This window comes from Atractosteus spatula, chromosome 4 (genome assembly GCF_055471065.1).
Source record: "Atractosteus spatula isolate fAtrSpa1 chromosome 4, fAtrSpa1.hap1, whole genome shotgun sequence".
Classification (NCBI taxonomy): Eukaryota; Metazoa; Chordata; class Actinopteri; order Semionotiformes; family Lepisosteidae; genus Atractosteus; species Atractosteus spatula.
Window position 1 is genome coordinate 69,290,980 of NC_142709.1, and position 21,194 is coordinate 69,312,173.

General features: G+C 39.2%; 2 protein-coding genes across 2 annotated transcripts in view; one reads left to right on the forward strand and one right to left on the reverse strand.

The window, feature by feature from the left end:
* Window positions 1-21,194, forward strand: part of veph1 (ventricular zone expressed PH domain-containing 1) — a 61,685-nt gene that overhangs the window by 10,044 nt on the left and 30,447 nt on the right. Inside the window, exons 3-6 of the mRNA XM_088913868.1 lie at window positions 1,538-1,753; window positions 4,969-5,143; window positions 16,181-16,344; window positions 17,128-17,337. Of these exons, the coding sequence (XP_088769994.1) occupies window positions 1,538-1,753; window positions 4,969-5,143; window positions 16,181-16,344; window positions 17,128-17,337 (765 nt within the window). The remainder of the gene's footprint in view (window positions 1-1,537; window positions 1,754-4,968; window positions 5,144-16,180; window positions 16,345-17,127; window positions 17,338-21,194) is intronic.
* Window positions 7,842-12,248, reverse strand: LOC148836970 (pentraxin-related protein PTX3-like). The gene is made up of 3 exons (XM_088913481.1): window positions 11,873-12,248; window positions 10,900-11,424; window positions 7,842-9,086 (listed from the first exon to the last, which is right to left on the reverse strand). The coding sequence occupies exons 1-3, from the start codon at window positions 12,006-12,008 to the stop codon at window positions 8,461-8,463; spliced, it is 1,287 nt and encodes a 428-aa protein (XP_088769607.1). The 5' UTR covers window positions 12,009-12,248; the 3' UTR covers window positions 7,842-8,460.

The following is a 21,194-nucleotide window of genomic DNA, read 5'->3' on the forward strand; positions in this document are numbered from 1 at the left end:
TACCTTGACTTATGGGGACCTTTAGTTTATGATCTTATCTGTTAATTTTGTATTTGCTGTTTACTGGGTTATAAACGCTTAATTGATATCTGACTGTTTTTCACACATGTAAGACCAGAAATGTGCTTTACAATAACATGCATTCTTTCTTTAGGTCTTTGTTAGCTTCACACCGTTTTACTTAATATCACAAAATAATAAAGTGCACTGCAAAATAACCATGTCTCAATGGTAGAAAAGGCTTGTGTATTAAATGCCGTATTTACACATACTGTTGTGTATTCTGTATTTTGATACGGTGTATGAAGAATTCATGCTGTGTGGTTTTTACTTTCACACAGCAAGAATGAATTGCTCATTAAAGAACTGTTTCATAGTTCGAAAAGTGATCATTCACTGGCTGAACCAAAGTTGTTCTATTAGTTATACAAAAGCATGATGGAGCTGACATTGAAGCTGTTTGCCAGCTTGATCTGCAGGAAGGCTTTACTTTTTAGTAGTTTCCCAGAGAATCATCAGGATCCATGTGGGAAACTGGCCATGTGAGCAGGAATAATCTTAGCCAGCTGAAGTCAGTTCAAAGGAGTTCAGACACATGTCAGAAGTGGTTTGTGCCATTCGATAGGTGGGTGAGGATCAGCCTTCAGAAACGATCTAAACTGAAAGATACTGAGAGGTCTGTTCCTTTGAGAAAATGGTTTAAAAGGGTTCATATACATCTATATAAAATCTATACTATATATAATATACTATAATTGTCTTACTTTTTATGATGCACAAAGGGTTTAACAAATATTAATGTTATGGAGGACAGTTTTACAGAGTTTATAAATATATAAATTATACTTGCGCCTTTCATTTTGGAAGTGAAACAGACATGCTCTTTCTCAAAAGACAGTGTACTTTTGTGTGTTGCAGTGCAGAAGCAACAAATTACTCATAATACAGCTTTTTAGAAAACATATACTGTACATGCACCCAAAATCAAACAATGTGCCAGTATGTGCAGATAACTAGAAGTACATTAACCAGGAGCTTCTTGCTTTCTGTCTCTAACGTTTGCTGGAGCACTGAGCTGATGGTCTCCTCAAGGTCAAGGGCTCCTATGTGGTTTCATCCTCTCATTACATGAAAATGACTGAAGCCCCCGAACAAGTAAACACACATTTAGATCTATAAATTGTTTGAAATCTCCCTGGTTATCACATTGTGTTAGATAATGGCTGAATTCTACTAAATCATTTTAGGATCCTAACAAGCAAATAAAGGCTTCAGTATTATGTATCATTCAATATTATATTAGTGATACTATATACAGTATGAGCAGCTTCAGGACTGTGTGAAGGATCAGCCAATCTGCATCCAGAATCTGAAGGGTAAATCTGGCATTTAGTCACAGGAAACTCTTTTGAAGTGCTAATGTAAACTGGCTTAAAGCAAAAACAAGATGTGTCTTAAGGGGCAGTGAGACTGCCTCACAGCGTCAACCAGGCTAAATTTACCACCGGTCTTATCATATTTCACGTCATCGTTGCAGGACTACCTGACAAATGACAACGACCAGGCTGTGGTGGAGATCTGCATCACTCGAATTACAACGGCCATCCGGGAGACCCACTCCATAGAGAAGCACGGAAAAGCTCTGGTGTCACTGTGGGAATCGTGCCTGGAGTACAACCTGAAACCAGAGGGGAAGGATGAAGATACACCCCACGCTAAAATAGCCTCTGACATCATGAGCTGCGTCTTGCAGGTCAGAGAGTGGCTGATTTAAATCAGCTTCCTGGGCAGAGAGCAGGAATACAGTAACGCTAACAGGTCAAGAGTGTTAATGATCCTCACTGCAGCATCCTAAACATCGTTCTAGAAGAGAAAAATATACTGGTTTTATGGTTTATGGTTTATAGTATTTCATGAAAAAGTTCAAGTAGGTATCTGCATCAGCATGCTGAAACATTGTGTCTCTTTACTTTTCCTTTCAGCATAGTATATCATGGTAATAATGTTTTTTTTAGAAATTTATACATTTTTATGTATTGAATGTCTACAGAACATACAGCACATAAGTGTCATTTTGACACAAAACTGTTCTTAATCATACTGTATATTAATACCCTTTATTTTTTTACGGTTTGCTAGCACTGTTAGCATTGTTAGTGTTACCTATTTACACACGTGTAGTGACCACTTAGAAAAGTAGCATGCATTATGCCAATGAACGCAGGAGGATCTAGAATTATTTTTTAAACCCAGGTTTAGGGAAGATGACATTTCTATCAGACTACATAAAAGCGTGATTGAATAGGAGCCTCTGTCTTGTTTGTTAGTTTTACTGAACTTAAAGTAGGGAATGCTGCACCTTTAAGTATTAATCTACCCCTGCTGATGTTTAGACTCTAAAGTAACACTGCATGAATACATTTGCTCAGGCTGTTTTGCCTGCATGAAATATTATTAGATCACAAAACCTTTTTTTTTGCCTCTAGGTATTCCTGAAGTGGGAAGCTGTAAACCCTGTTTTTCTGCTGGCCCCACTGAGTTTAGTTTTTATTTTTAACCTATTTAAATGAAACTACTGTGCCTGTAAAAATTCTAGTCTCTCACAGGGTCTGCTTTAGTTAATGGGTCCACAGATCTCACTCAGCTGTTTCTTGATGAAGAGAGAGCATCCGCTTTAACAACATGGCTGGGTTACTAGTTCTAGACTCTCACAACCCTTTGTGTAATAAAAAGTACCTCCTGCTCCGAGTTTCGTGGATAATTAAGTAAATTCATATTTTGAGTGAAGCTTAAATATGATCACAATGTGTTTTCTTTCCTTTCATAGAAAGGGCAAGAAAATTCGAAACACCTTAATTTTTCTCTCTCTATAGGGCAGCAGTTATCAGTAAGAGTTCTGAAAACAAGCCTCATTGTTTTCTTTTAATTTTCAATTCCTGGTCTATGTCCTTTAAGTATTTCTGCCATGTTCTTTTCTCAAAACCGAACACCGAGCACACACACACAGCCTTCATATTGCTTTTTTTGGCTGAAGTGTGCTTCTGCCCTGTAGAGAAAGTTAGCTGGAGGACGAAGAGCATTAGCACGCTTGGTATCAAGAAAACTCTGACTTAATTAGAACATGATATTGTCTGGAAAGTTTAGCTAAATGGCTCAGTTCTTCCATACTGTTTGTTAAGAGGCCTTTGATCTAAGAAATGAAATGACTGGAAGTGACTTTTTTATTATTACTTTGAAGATGATGGTTTAGCAAGGTTATGTTCTGCCTTTAACATGCACTTTGGTTTGTAGTTTTGTCTGCAGCTCCCCCTTATGGAAGAAACGGGCATAACGTCAAAGTGGCATATGTTAGTATTGTGAATCCGAGTACAGTGTATTAAACTGCACAAATATTTTTGCATAAACAATTAGAACACTTAATATCAGGAAAATACCGTTTATAGAGGTAATATTTTCAACCTTATTTGTTTTAAAACTCCTTTGTTCTGTCTTACAGTAGGTTTATTGTATGTCAAGGCAGAACCAACTTGAATTCATTTTTATTTTTAAAAAAGAACAGTTTATTTTGAGAAAGGAGTAAATTTGGGATTTCTTCTGCGTGCCCTTTGAGGGAGCTAAATCCTTGATTGGGACATTTTCTGAATTTGAGAAATGAATTGATGCTTTTTCCATGTTGTTCCTGAATGTCCTTTGGTGTATTTGCTTATTTATTTGTTCAGAACCATTTTGGGTTTCTTTAGTTATGTAGGTTAATTTGATTTCTATTTTCACTTTCTGTCATTTGTTCATTCACGTTTTGTCATAAAGTATCTATCTAGCAGAATTGTTTTTAGCATAAATATCATTTGATAGCATTATATTATTCAGTGATCTTCTCTGTCAGGATATACTGTACTTGCCTAAAAAGTGCAGATCATTAGGAACTGATATAATTTATCACGTTTTTAAGCATTGTGTTGTTCATCCTGTCAATAAAATAGAGATGTAAGAAAAAGAAACATTCTTAGACTTTGAGAATGAAAACTGTAAGTGGTGTAGTTACTATTAAGTAGTTCAGGTGGGTAGCAGCGTCAGCATGCATAGGCTGCAAAAGAACAAGTAATAGGTTTATCCCATGCTGAAAAGAGAAGAAAGGAAACACAATGTTTCGGCCGTGGAGCCTTCTTCAGGTGTGGGAAAAACAGGGCAGTAAGCAAAGGTAAGGTAGCGGGAGAGCAAAGGCTGAGAGAGAGGAGGAGCGAGAGGGGGGAGCAGGGGACAGAAAGAGTGTGTGAAGTCAGGATAGGTGAGAGAGGTGTGAAATGTACCTCCACGGCCGAAACGTTGTGTTTTCTTTCTTCTTTTTTAAAAAAGAAAAAGTAAAAGAAGTAAAAAGAAAGAGATTTACATTTATGGTGAAATATTAGGTCTTAAAGTTAGGAATTTTAAAAATGGGCTCTCTCAGAGTCGTTAAAGGACCTGGACAGAGTTCCATAGATGTGGAGCTGTACATGTGCATAAAAAGACTGTTGCGTATCGTGTGGAGCCTGGTATTCAGCAGAATTAGAAGGCTTGAATCAACAGATTCCAGATTAAAAGATGGACAATGCTGAAGACGATTTAGTGTTTCATACCATGAGTGTGATCAAGTAATCAGCAGAATAAAGAACTCCGTGAGAGTAAGTTGTATTTAATACCGATGTTTATTACAAACTGAATTCCAAAAGGGTGGAGATGTCAGTGTTATGTCCAGTGCAATTTCCTGACAGGTTGCAGTGCAGTGTTTAGGAAGGGCAGAATCCAGCCGTGCAAGCAGGAATGCACACCAAGCGGAAGTGCTCCGCCTCTCTCCAAAAACCTGATTTTAATCTTTTTCTTTTATCGCACATCTCCGATTGGTGTAAGACTTGGTTGCTTTCTTCTGGATATTTCGGATCAATTAAGTGTCCCAGATTGCAGTATGGCTCTTCCTCGATCTGTTTCCTGCAGAATTATGACCGCCCTCCAGTGATGGCTCTAGCAGTGCCGGTCGCCGTGAAGTTTCTCCAGAGGGGCAGCCGGGACCTCTGCCGAAACATGTCAAGTTACCTCTCTTTAGCCGCCATTGCAAAAGCAGACCTGCTGGCCGACCACACTGAAGCCATTACGAAAAGTGTGCTCCAGGGTAAGACTGCCTTTGTTAGATTAAAGAGCCGGGTTCTTTTAGGGTACATCATCACCTGGTAAAGACATGCAGGCTGGGTTAATTAGCACTTCTGTGTGTGTTGAGCACAGTCTCTCCTTGCACCCAGTGCTTCAGCTAGGATTGGCTTGGGGATGTCTGTAGGGTCACCAGGAATAATATAATATCCGATACCGGATAAATACTGGATGGGTCTAACGGGAGCCGGTCCAGGCTCCCGAGAAGCGTAGTTCAGGACCCTGTGCAGACGGTATAATCCGGAAGTAAGTGGAGAAGGACAACAGGAAAAGAAGTAGAGGATCAGGAGGGGTTGGCAGACAGGGGGGTGTGACGACAGTGAACTGGTGCTCGGAGGGCGTGACCAAGGCAGATAAGTCCAAAGAGTCCAAGGGGGAATCCAGGGCGAAGTCCAAGGTCCAAAACCAGGTGATCCATCCGAGACGAAACAAGACGAGGTTAAAAACCGGAACAGGATCCGGTACAGGGACGGGCAATAAAACCAGGGTAACGAAGCCAGGCACTCCGAGCCCCGGACTCAGACGGTCAGGACGCCGGGGTGAAGCCGATGCCTTCGGGCCTCTCCTGGACCCGCTGGTAGGCGGACTTCCAGGCGTCCATTTCCCAGTGCTGAGCCAGGAATAGCGGGAGCGCTGGGCTTAAATAAGGAGGGGCAGGATTGGAGGCAGGTGAAAGTAATCAGCAAAATAAGAAAGAGCCGGAGCGCCCTTAAGAGGAGGGATTACAATCGTGACAATGGGCACAAACATATGTGTCAGAAAACAAGGAACGAGGGGGCCCTTTCATGCATTTAAATTAAGAGTACGCTCTCATTTTATTTAAACTAGATGAGTTTATTCTTAAAGTGGAGAAGGAGGAAGGAAATGAGCTGTGACCAGGTAGCACAAAATAATTTGATTTGGAACATGCATATTATGTGTCTTGTTTTTTTTTAAGAGTTTAGCATTCTACAAAAGTTACAAAATTGAGGTACACTTATTGGTACCGTTTAATCTGCTAAATTTGAGGGGCCCTTATACTAGGCTTTCAGTTGTTAAAGACATATAATGATGATACAGTGAGAATGCAGCTGGACCTCACATTTCATTCTTTTTAGCACAGTTGGAAATGAAATATTTTCAGGTCAGTGAAAGAGGAGGTTAGCCAAAAGACATGGTAATATTGATATGTTGATAAATCCCCAGAGAGCATCATAATGAGGTGCTAGGTGCATTTCTTAATCACATGATTTATACTGTTACTGGATCATTTGCTTCTTAATCAACATATTCTTTACCTTAAGATGTGAAACAGGTTTCGTGTAGGCCCCCAAAAACTTAAATTTTCAGTGCATTTGGATGCCATGCAATTCTTTCAGCCAAGAAAAGACAGTTGATTTAAAACAAACCATGTTTTTAATAAATTTTGATATATTGAAAAATGGAATAAAATTCACCAGTGTATTGGTATTGACTCATGTGCTACATGGCAAAATCACTGGTTCTACTTGATTATAAGAGTGTTTGGGCTGTTTTAAAGTTCTAACCCCAAGATCAGACACAATATGCTATGCTGACAATCCCAGTATAATTAATACAAACCTGTGAAAGCAAAAAAACAACCCTGTAATGTTAGCTACTGTATGTATTATCAAATCAAAAGTCTAGATTATCTTTGAAAATAGTTAATGGGCTCAGTTGAGATTGATATTGACCTTCAGCTGCCTAAGGGGTCCTTTATTCTCCTGACATGTTAACATCAGTATTCAGGAGGCACCACTATTTATCCAGTACGAACCCAGACATTAAGAGCTATCTGGGACTGAGCTGTTCACTCAGACTTCATGGATTGGCTCCAGGTCACCACAGAAACCTCAGCTCATTTCAGCTGAAATACGACCTCCAGCTCTTCTTTCAGCGCACACCCCTCTGTGGACTATAAAGTTTCGCAAAAGCAAATGTCTCACGTTCTTGCCATACTGTAGCATCAATTATGGTATTAGACTCCAACCGAGACAGTTTTTGTGTGTGTCACTAAGATGTCTATTAAACACAGTCGGAAGCTTCAGTCGGAAGCTAATTCAGCTGTTTGACTTATTAAAATTGCTGGGCACCACAAAATTATAAAGCTGGATTTGATGGATGTTAATGGTGCAGTGAGGGGTATTTTGGTCTTTATTGTTACATACTGTTGACTAAAAGGCCTTTGGGGAAAAAATGGATTCTGCAGGGCTTAAATAATATCAGTTTAGCTAGAAATAAAAAAAAATCACTTTTGTGTTGTAAGTGCAGCTTCAAATGCAATACTACAGATCTTAAAGCACATCGTCATTTATACAATACATTCTAAGATGGGTACCAGCGAAAGATGAGAACCCTACTTTGGGACTGACTGTGGCCCTAGGTCCTTTTCAACACAAGCTTTATTTTGATCATATAATTGAAAAAGAAATTCTATACCTTTGGGTGCACTTTAGACCCTACTTAGAACTCATCATCCTGCTTTAACTTGATTTGGGCTGTATGAGTAGCTGACTCAAATGTGCAGATTATCTGTCAACCGAATATTACAGGAAGATATAGTTTTAGAATAGAGATGTCATTCTGTTTAGTTTTGCATCATGCAAACCTTAATCTTTGCATTGTTGTGGTTAAGTGGTATGCCAAATGAAACTGGAGATGGATTTTTATTTTTTAAAGAACTTTATTCATCTCGAAAAAGAATACAAAATGCATTCATGGCAGAAAAAAAAGAAAAAATGTACAAGTTTTCTAAATAATAGAAATTTAACCACAGTCTTAACAGACTTTGTAAACATTCTTCTTTCTCTTAAAAAATAAATGTTTCTGAATGATCAAAAATAAAGGCTAAATGAGAAAAGGTAATTGCATATTAAATCCCATTCATTGAAATGTACATGCGAAACTATAGTTTGATAAGCAAAATAAAATGGCTACAGTATGTGTCTAGGAATTTAAGTTGCAAACCGTATACAACACTTCTGCAAAAGAAGTGAGATTTTTTTCCAAACAAAAATAAATAAAAAAGCTTTCACTTAAACTGTGTGACTAAAAAGCTTTTTTTTTACATACATAAAACATGTAAACTGGCTTCCAAACTGTACATAAAGTCTTCACTGACTAAGTTTTATTATCCAGAAAGCAAAAGAACATATGGTAAATGCTGTGTGCTGACTATGAGATTTGGACACCAATGTATTGAAAAAGTTTATTTGAGTATTTCTGAAGCTTTGAGAAAGACCTTTGGTTTGGCATTTGTTGTCTTTTGGTAGACGTGAAGTATTAGTATATATACTGAGCTCCTCCGTGCGGTATAATTTCTGTAACGCCCCAGCCTACAACATTTCCTCTAATGGAGCATGAATCGTTTTCTCTGGCCAGCTGGAGAATCTGCTCGCTTTGTAAGACGCGGTCCCACAGATTGATCCCCGTCATCTTTCCGGAAAATGCCAGTTTGTCATCGAAGTTGACGTTAAGGCCTGAAACACAGCAGCCATTTTTCTCTTGGCCAAGCTGCATGATGCCTCCGTCAGGGATTGTATAGCCTTTTGCAACCCCCTTGGAGGTAACTGCCAGCTCCCCATTGACCCACAACGAGGCCGACCCCTCTTCAGAGCTCCAGGTGCCGCAGAAGTGACCCCACTGCCCGTTCTCCACCACGTTTGGAGTCTCCACCGATGAGGCCTCTCCCCCGACGGTGAACACTGCTGACGTCTGGCTGAAGGACAGCTGGATGTCATGGGGGTTTCTCTTTGTCCCGTAGGAGAATAAGACAGTTTTATTGAGGGCTTCTGTGACTTTGGCCCAAAAACAGACAGTGAAGGACCTCAGGGTCATGGCAGCCTCAGGATTGACACTGGCGAAGATTTTTTTTGAGCGCATTGGAAACAACAGAGCCATTTCACATCCTGCAAGACACCAGAAAAAAAAGCAATATTTGTCAGGAACGCTAAACTGGTGTGAAAAGCAAATATCAATAGCCTTGCTTTGAAAGCCTGCTCCTTTAGTGTAGTGAAGTGCCTGTATCCTTCTCAGAAACTTTTTGCCTTCATTATTAATGGGGGTTTCAAAGATCAACAAAGACTGCATGTTACAGATTAATTTTGTAGTCTGCTATATTTTGGGGGATTTGAAGTCTCTTAGTTTTCAAAATTTTCTTCTATTTTTTTTATTTTTCTCATACATTTGCATTTCAAAATCTTCATTATCATATGATGTAGTAGACCATTAAACATGCACAGTTGCAGTGTTGTTAGAGGTTGTCCTTGTATCTGTCGTTGAAACATAGAAATCTCACAGTTGTTTATCTTCTCGTTCTCTTGGGCTGTTTATTTTATATATATATATTTCAAGTCAAAATATAACACTTTAGGACTGCACAGTGCAAGTGCAATTATGGGCAGAAATCAAAATAATATTACTTGTTTCCTGTTGAATAGAGCCCAGAAAAAGAATTTGAAAACATCCCAAATCCAATTATATAAACTAATTTGTCCAGGAAGCAGGTCTGCTTCGTTTCATGCGATAGCTTGTTTACAAAGAGACCTGCCTTGAGTCTGAAAATAACCATGGGTGAGAAGTACCTTGTCTGGTTCGCTGTTTCTCTCAGTGTGGCATGAATCATGGAGTTTTTTACTGTTTGCCTGTCAGCAGTTTGGCAAAGGCATTCAATCATCGCATGGCAAAGTTCAAGTAACAAAGTCTAAAACCCAGAAACAATAATAATGCAGTTCATGTCAAGGTTGGGCCTTCTGCACTGCGTGGCTCCATTAACTAGCATCACACAACCTGCAGGCTAGTTCACATTTCTTTGATAAAGGAAGCTAAATGTAAAACAGCTGGCTGTGACTGTTTCCTCATATATTCAGGGGGAAAATGTACCATGTGGGATTACTGCCTTGTTCTGAGTCATGGCGTGGGTTACTGACGATAAACCGCATGGAGAAAGAGGAGAGAGAAGTCAAGACGGAGAAATAATTTTGTCTGAAGTTTTATGGCTTTCAGTATCATGGAGTCCGATGTTTGATTGTGGATCAAGGCTCTTTTGAGAGGTTTGCCTGTACAAAAAGGCACTTTGTCCACATAAGCCTCTGAACTGATAAGTCATTTATGACATTTGGAAATTCTCTTTCCCTCTAGGTAGAAATGTTCCTGTTTCTCTTCCTTTGCCTTCAGAACTAAAGGCAAACATTTAGAATATGAGATCAACTTATGAAAATTAAAACAAATTTGATTAAAATGAATGTTGACATTTATGAAAAATACAATACCTTTCTGAATTGTCCCTGTAACAGGAAAATGTGAAAATATGTCTATATCTCATTGCAAGATCTTACTAGGAACACCTTCAGGGTTTGTGTTTTTAAATGGAGTTCCAGTTAATTATGGAAATGCATTTTAATGTGCTCTTGCAAGGGAGTGAAGCCCTTGCAAAATGAAAAGAGCCCATGAATATTCTCCCCCATGAAATATCCCATAAAACTCATCAGATTGAGCATCTGAGTCAGGCCCTGCATCATACCCAATGGCATGCTGCCAGACTCTTCTATGTTAGCATCTGTGCTGCTTTAGGTTGGCTGTTCTGCTGCTGACTCATTTCCATGGCCAGGTTTCTATTTCCAGAGTGACTGGGCTCAGTTTCTGACTCCTGTTTATTTAAGGTTAGTCTCACATCTACGGTATATCCCGCAGATGTGAGCGATAAACGAAACGTGTACATACCTGAGGGCAGGAAGTGCGGATTAGTCCACCTCTGGGTAAAGTCTAGCTGTGCCTGGGTTTTCTGCAGATCCTGGGCAATGGAATTCATAGTCTTTTCAAGTTTCACTGACGTAGAGACATCCTGAATTTTTGGCTCTGAGGGCACAGCCTTAAATTCTGCTCCATTTTGAAAGGTACTCTCAAGTTTGCTAAGTTTGCTAGCTTGATTCCTGCTTGCCAACAACAGCTGCTCTAGCTGGGACTGATGCATTTTGTTGGCATCCTTTATCCTTTCAGAGATTTGGGCTAACTTCTGGTCCACTTGCGAAGCTATGCGTCGACTGACACTGTCCATCGCATTGGTGCAGGTGCTGGCATAGGTGCCCACAAACTGCAGCATTTCAGCACGTATGGATTGCAGCTCCACTGTAATTATGTCATTCACGTATTGAAGCAGCATGTTTTCTTTCATTTGGGAGTTCTCTAGCATGGAAAAGAGCTTGTCCCATTTTGTGAGGTCTTTGGACGTGCAGGGAGCTGAAGTAGCTGAACAGAGAGATGAGAATCAGTTTGCAACAGTACTTTCGACCAGTAGTTTCCGTGCCCTAGTTATTAGGCTTATTTTGGCAAATTTGCAACCCCCTGATGATGTTTAATGCTTTTGATGCTTGGTTCCAACTCTTGATCAAGTCACTGCATGCATCACATTTGATCTTATTAAACCCTGAACGTTTAAGTACTTTTTGTACAATGTATTTGAAGGTCTTGTGCTACCTTTTTCTGAATACACTTTATCAGGGGTTTCTTTTCAGTAACTTTAGGCATTATCCCAAATTAAAACTCAAAATATATACACTAAGGCATCTGGTTTCTAAAACAGCATACAACCCCCGACTCCCCACTCCCCACCCCCCCAGACCTCTTCAATATGAATAACGCAGACGAAGTGGAAATGGTGTGAAAAAGGTGGACTTTTTAGTCAACGGTTTCTTACCTTCTTCTTTGTTGTCTGAGATTTCGTTGTAATACACATCTCCATACTCCACTTCAATTTCATCGTTGTCATATCCCTCTGCCAGCACACGGGAAGAACAAAGAAAAACGCAGAGGAACACTTTCAAGCAGCGCATGTTTGAGCTTTCTGCAAGAGCGGAGCCCCAGCTCGGAGGGGTCTACTGTTAGTGCTGAGCAATCTCTTGGCTAGCTTCCTTGCTGTGCTAAAACCACCAGCTAAAAAGCGAGTGAGAGAGCATCGGGGCAGCACAGTCTATATAAACACTGTGGGAGCATGGAGGTGAATGAGTGAGTAATGCTTCGTTGGAGGTAGTATGTGTTGTAATCAAATATAACTGCTTCTGCTGAGCAGAAAGGGGGCCGAGTTTCTCAATCTGCTCCTTGGAGATTTTCTGGCCTGTGTGGGTGGGTGTGTAAAGACGTAGAAGGGGGCTTCTAAAGGGAACTTATTTTTACCCACTGCTGAGCAATTGTAATGATTTCCTCATGAAGTGTCCTTTCTCTTTTTTTCAGTGTGATTTAGTAGTGACTTGCCATGTGCACTGAATAAACTGAATCCCCCAGGGGTCACCATTATGTGGGAGATAATAAGCTCAGTGTTCTGGGGCTGTTAAGACGTGCTTTAAATATATATATATATTTAATTTTAATCACAGTTTATTAAAAAAAATACCAGTCACCAAAAGAGAAGATATAATTGTGGGTATGGTTAGCAAGACACTCATCCAGACCACAATGCCATTTATGGAAACATGCAGAAAATTGTGATCCAATTGGTAGACAATATATCAGATCTTTTTCTTTTCCTTTTGCATCTTCAAGTGCAGAAGACTGTACAGTCTGATTTTCACAAATTCTTTCATGTATTTTTGTTATACATATACAGGGTTAGGCACAGAATATTTCTTGGTAGGGTCCTGCTTGTGAAACATCGAACTGATTCTCAGATGTTGGTTTTGCAATTGTTCACAAATGCCTGGTCCATTAGAAACACCACATGGACTACAGTTATCGCCACATACAATCTTACATTTGAAGAAAAAATCCATGAGGTGTTTTCGGGATTTACTCCTTTAGGACTGAGCATTGGGATTTAAGAGAAGTGAATTGCTGGCTTGTATATTGTTAATCCTTAGAGGGAAGTTGTATTTCAATACTCATGCTTAGCCTACCGTTTTGCAGAGTTTCTGCTATAGTCCCAAAGAGCAAAGAGAGCTGGGAGCAGCTGTCATTTTACTCACAAAATTGACAAAATATGGATTCAATAATTTTAAACAAATAATAATATCTAATTAAGAGAGACATACAGTATGCACTCTTAATGCCTACACATTGAATCTTAATGTACTCGCTTAAGTAAAGATGATCAAATTGTCTAGACAAAAGGCTTAGCCAAGATCCTTAAACCCATCTAATTTTATTCGCAGAATCCATACAGTAATTTTCATAATTGTAGGCTCACTTACTGAATGAGCTTGTATTAAAATATATATTTCAAGTCATAAAATAGGAAAGTGAAACCATGTTGTTCCATCTGCTTATTTTCACTTATTGCTCATTACAGCTTTAGGAGTGAAATTTAGACTGAGCAAATTCTGTCAAAAATGATTAGCATATGTGGAGATTTGGAAATTAGTATTAGACTGAAAAAAGTTGCTAATTATTTATAGTCTCAAAGGTGTTCTGTACAGTACTTACAGAAAATCACATTTCTTCTTCAGCTGTACATCTTGCACCCACGAATCTGGGTGATTCGGTAACATGGCATTCTTGTTGATACATTTCTTGTAAATATAATTTGTATGAAAAGGCCTGACCTGCACAAAATGAAGGAGACATGCATTTTGCTCTTTTTTTCATATTCCTTTAACGGGTCTGCAAGCGATGCTGTGTGCTTTCATAGGAGTGTTGTTCCAAAATACCTATAAAATGCAGCAGGGTAAGACAGAGGCTTGTTAAATTTTCAGACGACTAGTTTGTCTGACTCTCCCGTCGGGCTTGCTGGTCTGTGGCTTTGCTAGCCGTCATCTGAGGGGCTTGCAGACACAAGTGGGTGGAAGAGGATTGGTGCCGTTTGGTTTGTTGGTCTGATAGCAGTGCACATGAGATGTAATACTGCACATCCATTACTGTCATATATTTGTCAGATGCCTCTTCTAATTAGACTGGAAGAAACAACAACCACCTAAGAGCACCGGATGAGGGAAGAAATCCAGCATGTCTTTTGTTCAGATTTATGGCTCCAGTTTGGTGCATTCCTGAAGTGAACTAATAAACATCCTTGACTTACCTTACAGAAGACTTGAAAGATTCAAGACTTTAAAGTCTTCCTACAGATGAAACCAATGTCTGTTTAGTCCTACAAGAGCGACAACAAGGAGAGGTCGCGCAGCAAACTCCCACGTTTTTTTTTCTTAATGGTATCACTTCTGATAGGCGATCGTTTATTCATCTGCGCACCTTTTATTTTACTGTTAGCTAATTCAGTCATTATACATAATAACTGGAGTACCTTTTATTGTTTTTGGAAGTTTGTAATAGCTGTGGAGCTGAAAAAAAAAAGTTTTTTCCATTGTTTGTCCTCTAGGAGTTATTAAGATGGGCCTCATCTTCATTAATGCTCTCCGGTTTCATTGTCTTTTTAATGTGCCGTTTTAACTTTATCATATATAATGAGCCCACATTTCTAAATCTTAGTCTTGTGTGTTTCTTAGCAAAATGCGTCTTCAGCATGTCCGGTATCAGTCCTATTTTCTGAAACATTAATCTTTCTGAGTATGCTTTTCCTCTGAAGGTATTCCCACTCACCCTCAACTTGTGCGTTTGGCTTTTGTCATGAACAGTACTTTTCATAAAAATTTCATAAAAAAATGAAACAGTGTGTATCAATCACTGATATTTCAGCAAAGGAAGTGGGATTCACATTCGGAAATGTAGAAAAATGACGTTCTTGGAAGAAAATCCTGCAATCAATGAGCTGTGAGCTGAGCTCAAGTTATCTATGAAAATAACTTTAAGCGTGTTATATACAGTATGATAGAAGGGTATTCTCCAAGGACTAACAAAGAAATACATGAATTTCAAACACGGACCAAATCGTGTTTTATGTAAAATACTTTGTAAAAGAAATACAATGTGTTTGAGGCTAATTCACAATCAAATAAAGGTAGGTTATATGACTTTTAGTTTTTAATTCCTTGATTATAGTAATTTCTATGCAAACACATTTTACTTAAAATACAGGAGAACCTGTTTGTAATATAACTACAGTATGTTGTAACATGATTGTCATTCAATCTCCTATTGTAGAAGCTAAGACACCACTTTCAAATGTGCTCATACTCTCTGTTTCTTTAGCTTTTGTTATCACTCTATGATGAACGTTTTCCTTGACTACTAATAGAGCTCTTTTAATGCATCCCCAATAGGAAAACTCAGGGATTGCTTCCAGATGCTAAACTATTGTCAGAAGCATACTGCGTAGTGCTCTGCTGCCAGGAGAATTACATGCCTTTTACTGAACCATGTTTTGGGCTACATGAAGCATGTGTCTTACATATGATGTAGTTTAATATTTTTAAAAGAATGGATGAAAAAAATGAAGAAAAAAATGAAAGGCACCTTTGTTTTTGTATAAATGCTTGCTGAATCATTTATAGCTTGTAGAGCGCCACACTTCTGTGTGGAAGTAAGGAACTGCATCCACTTCTCAACAAAGGTGAGGTTCTCCAGTACTGATGGCTGATGCTGAGCAGGTCCTGCATTGTCCTGTGATCAAACACATCACTGAAAGACAGACTATAAGTTAGCGTGCTCCCTTTTTTCTACCAGAGATGTGCATTTTATTAGGCTTTAAGGAGAGAGCAATTGCATTACTTATCAGTGAATGAATGAATTTTAGTGGAAGGCTAAAAGCTAAACATAAAAAATTGATGGCACACAACTGTGCAGAACTCACCGAACATCACATGACCTTTATATGCATGACCTCAGAATGGGTTTTGCACTATCTCGTGGCAATGTGTTATGTTACACTTCTTTAAAAAAATCAAAACGTTTAAACTAATCGTGTGGACTTTTCAACGAGCCTCGTGAAAGATTTTTACAGACACATTGCAGGTTTTTTGTGAAGCATTTATATGGAGAGAACCCAAATTGAGGCTGACATTGTGTCAAATGTAAAGTGGATCTAGTCCACATTTCACAGAGATACCTCCAACCCCAGGGACTGACTTTGTTGTTAATTCATGAATGGTTTTTAAATTGCTATCTTTCTTGTTTACGCCAGGTAACTATATGCTGCTGCGAGTATTGCCTTCTGTATACAAGAAGCAGCCGGACGTCATTGACAGTCACATACAAGATCTGGTGGTGCTGATGTCACAATTCGACCAGTCTGAGCAGCAGCACTTCCTCAGACTTCTGCAAGTGGTTGCCAAGCAACACCCTCAGGTATTTAACGTGACATGTGTCACCTAGCAGATGAGTCCTAAAATACACCACATGTGCTGATATTTTAATCTGAAAATATAATTTAAACCAAGAATTCTATACTGTATTAAGATGGAAGAAAATATATATGATTAAACTAGTGATAAGTGGAAAAGACACAGGCTGTGGACACGTTGTCTCTCTTCAGTTCTGTTGTTGGGCTTCAGTCCTACCCAGGGCTTTGTCCACCTTCTTCTGAAGATCACTCACTTGATAAAGATCGAGATAGCACAAAGGTTTGGAAATGTTTGAACACACCACGATCGTTTACTGCTGGACAGCAGTTAACACAGCAAAGAATGCTGAGATGTCATTGTATCCCTTGTAGAGTTTTGTTTAGCTGACCCTTTAAAAAATTTCAATTGCAAATCTGTTCCACAGAAACAAAAAGATATCTTAAACTCTGATCTCTTTGGAGCCTCATGAAGTGTTTTTAAAACCACTGCTGTTAGTAAAAGAAATAACATTGAAGGGTAGGCGGCTCTGGATCAGCCAATGAGCAGTGAGTTGCTTTTACTCCTGAGGGACTGTGGTATGGAGAAAACCTTCACGATGCAGTACTGTATGTGTCAGAGGAACTTTTTCTTTTGCGAATACTGTCCCATAAACTGTTGAAACACTTAAAGGCCCCCTGCAGTTATACATGAGCCAAGGTACTGCCATAAAAACTTGACTAGTTTGCAGCAGCTGGATATCTTACTTTTACTGTTTTCTAAAGTGTCTTTTTTTTTCTTTTTTTTCCAGGAGTTGAGCTCCTCTGTCCCCTCGTTAATCAGCTACCTAAATGACCCCAGTGTGAATGACTCCATCCTTAATGTACTGGTAGAAATTTCGCTCTGTAACCCCTCAGTTGTTGCCCATTACCTTCCTAACCTAAAGGCAGTTGGAAACGAGTTTCCAAATCTCCTTGGACAAATTGCAAAACTCTATGGTGCTGTGGGACGCACTGATGAGGTATTGTTCTGTTCATTTCACCCATTCTAGTCAATCAAAGCTCAAAGAGAAAGGTGCAGTCGACTGCTTTGTGTAAAACTAATTGTAAAGATCTATTTCTGCTGTGCACCTATTCTTAGCAGACTTGCACTGCGAATTGTAAAGAGTTGTATATTTTATAGTTCTTGAGATCATGTTTTTATATCACAATGTTAGTAATTAACAGTGATTTTGTGAAGTTAAAGAATTTGGTCCTTTGACTGAGAATCAGATGTTTTGTCCCTCAGTCACAAATGCACGATAAAGTACAGAACAAGGAGCCGCATTTAAATTCTCTCCATGCCCTAAACTCTTAGATTGAGAAACAGGAGCTACTGAAGCTGAAACAGTCCTCTTTTACTGAAGCTAAAACAGGGCTCTTTGCTGATCTCCTCTGAAGTTTATACATCAGGTTGTGGGAGGGTAGAACAAGCTACCAAGCCATGTTGTTGAAAATGATTCTCTGGCTTCTTTTGTGCTGGATGTGATCCGTGCATCAGTTAGCTACCAGCTAGCAAATGGCCTAAATGTGTAGAATGACCTCTTGTTCATTTCTTATGTTCTTATGTTGTGGGAGTTGCGCCTTATCTTTCATGGGTGCTGTATTCAAAGGTGCTGCCTTGAACTGTGTCCATCTAAGACTTGCAGGAAACGACCTCAGTAAGCAGACGAAAGGCAGACGCTTGGCTGAAGTTTTTCACAAAATAAGATTGCAGCACAGATGGCTTGCCCTGTGTTTTTTCAGAGCCTTGCCACCACCCCCAACAACTGGCACGCTGTCTGTGTCCAGATCATGTTGATATAAAAACCGGAACTCCTTCTGCCAGTTTAATTTAGTGGGTGTATCCATGTGGTACACATGAAACATTATCCCTGCTATGTGATTAGCACAGGAACTGTACAGAGGTCACTTGGGTCAAAGCCATTACAGCCCTAAGCATGCTGAGATTTTAGTGACTCTCAGTTCCTCACTGTGCATTACTCGATCTATAAATCCTAAGCAAACTCTCCTCTTTGTTCTTGATGTTAGTCTGCTTTAGTCAACACATCTGTTGGGGTGGCTTCAGTTTGTTTTGGACAAGTCTTCTCATTTGGACAATGATGCAACCTAATTGATAAAATACGCTGAAAGCAAATGCTGTTTCATCTTTTTTTTTTTACAGATAATGGAACATAAAAATGTTCTATAAAATATTATCTGCAGAGGAGAAATGAGATAGGGTAGTAATTCTATATGTTTTTTTTAAAACCTTTCATTGAAAACAGAACACTTCCTTTTAAAAAAAGTATCATGTTCAACGGACACAATGGTCCAAGTAAATGTATTGGACATCACTGACTTGTAAAAGTTGGTGAACACATTGCCAAGTTAAATGTCAAGAAGATATTCTGCTATTACACAATTCTGTATGTTCCTTTTTGAAGTTCTGCCATTATACTTAAGGAAATTATTCTTCCAGTATTCAGCTCACCTAATACCCTGTGTGTCTGTGGTGCTTTGATAAAGATTTTAGCAAGATGAAATGTAAAAAGACTTTCAAAGCCTTAAGGAATAATTATCAGATAGGAGGTCCTCTTTCTCTGTTCCCACAAAGTAGCCTGGCTGGTTAACAGGTGTTTTATATTCAAAGGCACAATGAATGCTGAGAGCAAATCATTTCAAATTATTTGCTAAATGTTTTCATAACTCGGTACATTTGTCATCATACTGATGTAGACCAATAAGATATATTTCTCAAAATGAATACTATAATATTTGCAGTGTATTTGTCTTTAATATTTTGTGTCTACCCTTAGAATTAACATAAAATTGTGATTTGAAAGTAGGAGTAGGATGGTGACACACGCTGTTTCCTTTGTTGGTATGTGTTTTTTATCTGTGTAACACTGAGTGACACGGAGTGGAGAAGAGAAAGTGTCTGCTCACTGGCAGACTTAGGGAGGAACTTGAAAAGAAACAGTACAACAGTGGCAACGTGGTGTAGCAGTAAGTGCAGGTACCTCCCAGCGTTCCTGGATTAGACTCTGTCCTGGAGCGGGTCTTTCTGTATGGAGTTTGCATGTTCTCCTTTTGTTCATGTGGGTTTTCTCCAGGTGCTCCAGCTTCCACCCACCATCCATATCCATTGCATATGTTTTTCAAGAGATTGGCATCCAGTCCAGTGTGGAGTTCTGACTGGAACAGCTTCAGATCACTGTGGGCCTCCGAGGATAAAGCAGTTAAAGAAAACGGAAACATGGAGTAGTTCCTCAGATGACGTATTTCAGTAAAAGCAGGCATTGTTTCTGTGTACGCGGTGTACTATTAATAGACTGGTCAGAAATTTCACACCCTGCCATAAAAGTTAATTACCTTATTAACAGCTCAGAGAGCAGAAGGGCTACGTCCCTGTGTTCTGCTGCTCTCAGTCCTAAAAATGGAAAACAAAACAATGTAGCCATGGAAAGATCTTGCCGAATGTAGGAGGGTGTCTACATTTTGTAAAAACTGTTTGAAGTCAGTTTTGATTTATTAATTAGGAAACATCATAATAACATAATAACATAAAGTTCTGAAAGAGCTCAGAAACAGAATGGTGAAGTGAGCAACAGGACGCTAATAGGGGAAAACTCATCCAAAATTATCAAGACTGTTATAATGGCCACCTTTCATTTGTAACCTTTCTCGTGTTCAAGGCAATGATTGAACTGACTATCAGAAGTGGTTTTGCTCGCTGCAGAATCGGTTGCTGCCACTGTGATTTTAGAAATTCCTTTAAACCAGTTCCAGTTAACACCAATTTCATCATAATTCCCTGTTCTCATCTCAAACGAATTCAAAGCACTTTACACAATTCTCCCACCCCTCAAGTACACCCCTCCTGAGTGACACTTGTGGCCATTTAGCACTAGCAGTCCCCCTGCACAGCAGAAAGTGGAAAAGTGAGAAACCACTGTACATCACCAACCGAATTAAGGGAGAATTTAGCTGGTTCAGGTAGTTCAGGCCTAAGGGGAAACTGAGACAGGACGCCAGGATTTATACCCCTAGACCTGAACAGGACTATTGGATCTTTTAATATATAAGAACTGGGTTTAGCATTGGAGCACAGTGTCTCCTGTCTCCATACTGGGGTATTAGTTTGGTTCTGGTGGAGGAGGAAAGGTGCCTACTGGTGCAGCCCCACCCCTTATATACAGAAAATGTCCTGATGTAAATGAAGTACAGGACGTGATCTTGAATAGGCAAAGGAGTGTTTTCACATTATTAACTCCCTTCAGAAGGGAGCAATTTGCTTTTGACTTTTTAGTGTAACTTTTTAGAGGGGGAAGATTTTAGTGTGGGTGGACATTTTTGTTTCCCAAAGAACATGTAGTAGCTTTTGTGCTTTACTGAAAGGTCGGACCATTCAAATAACAGTTTAGAGGTGAGGCTGTCTTTCTGGTTCTTTTCCTTTCAAAGGTGAGACAATTGTGTGTATTTTGATAGAGTATCTAGAGTTTACTACTAGAAAAAAGATTTAACCTTTCCTACTTGACATCTTTACATTACAGGTTTAAAAAACCTGCTAGACAGACTCAGTCCATCAGTGAAATGTATTACTCATTTCTTAATGGTTTTGATTATTATTCTAACACTCCCTCTGGAACCTCTCGTTAAAAAGACTTGGAAGGCAGAACAATTAGGTAAGCTCTCTTATTTCTCTCCAGAAATAATTTATTTTATTCCTCAAAGAAACCCTTCCAGTGTGGAGATAGGGCTTGGTTAAGGAAGATTATTTGTGGCTCAGGTGTCAGGAAGGTGTTGTTCTGTTAGGAAGTGAAAATGATGGTATAAGCTCACTGCAACGGAATTAAAA

Excerpts from the sequence above, each read along its gene's own strand:
- LOC148836970 (XM_088913481.1), bottom strand. The coding sequence starts at position 12,008 with ATGCGCTGCTTGAAAGTGTTCCTCTGCGTTTTTCTTTGTTCTTCCCGT. Across the intron at positions 11,425-11,872 it reads CTCAGACAACAAAGAAGAAG|CTACTTCAGCTCCCTGCACG; the intron begins GTAAGAAACCGT and ends CTCTCTGTTCAG. Across the intron at positions 9,087-10,899 it reads TCCGCACTTCCTGCCCTCAG|GATGTGAAATGGCTCTGTTG; the intron begins GTATGTACACGT and ends GGTGTCTTGCAG.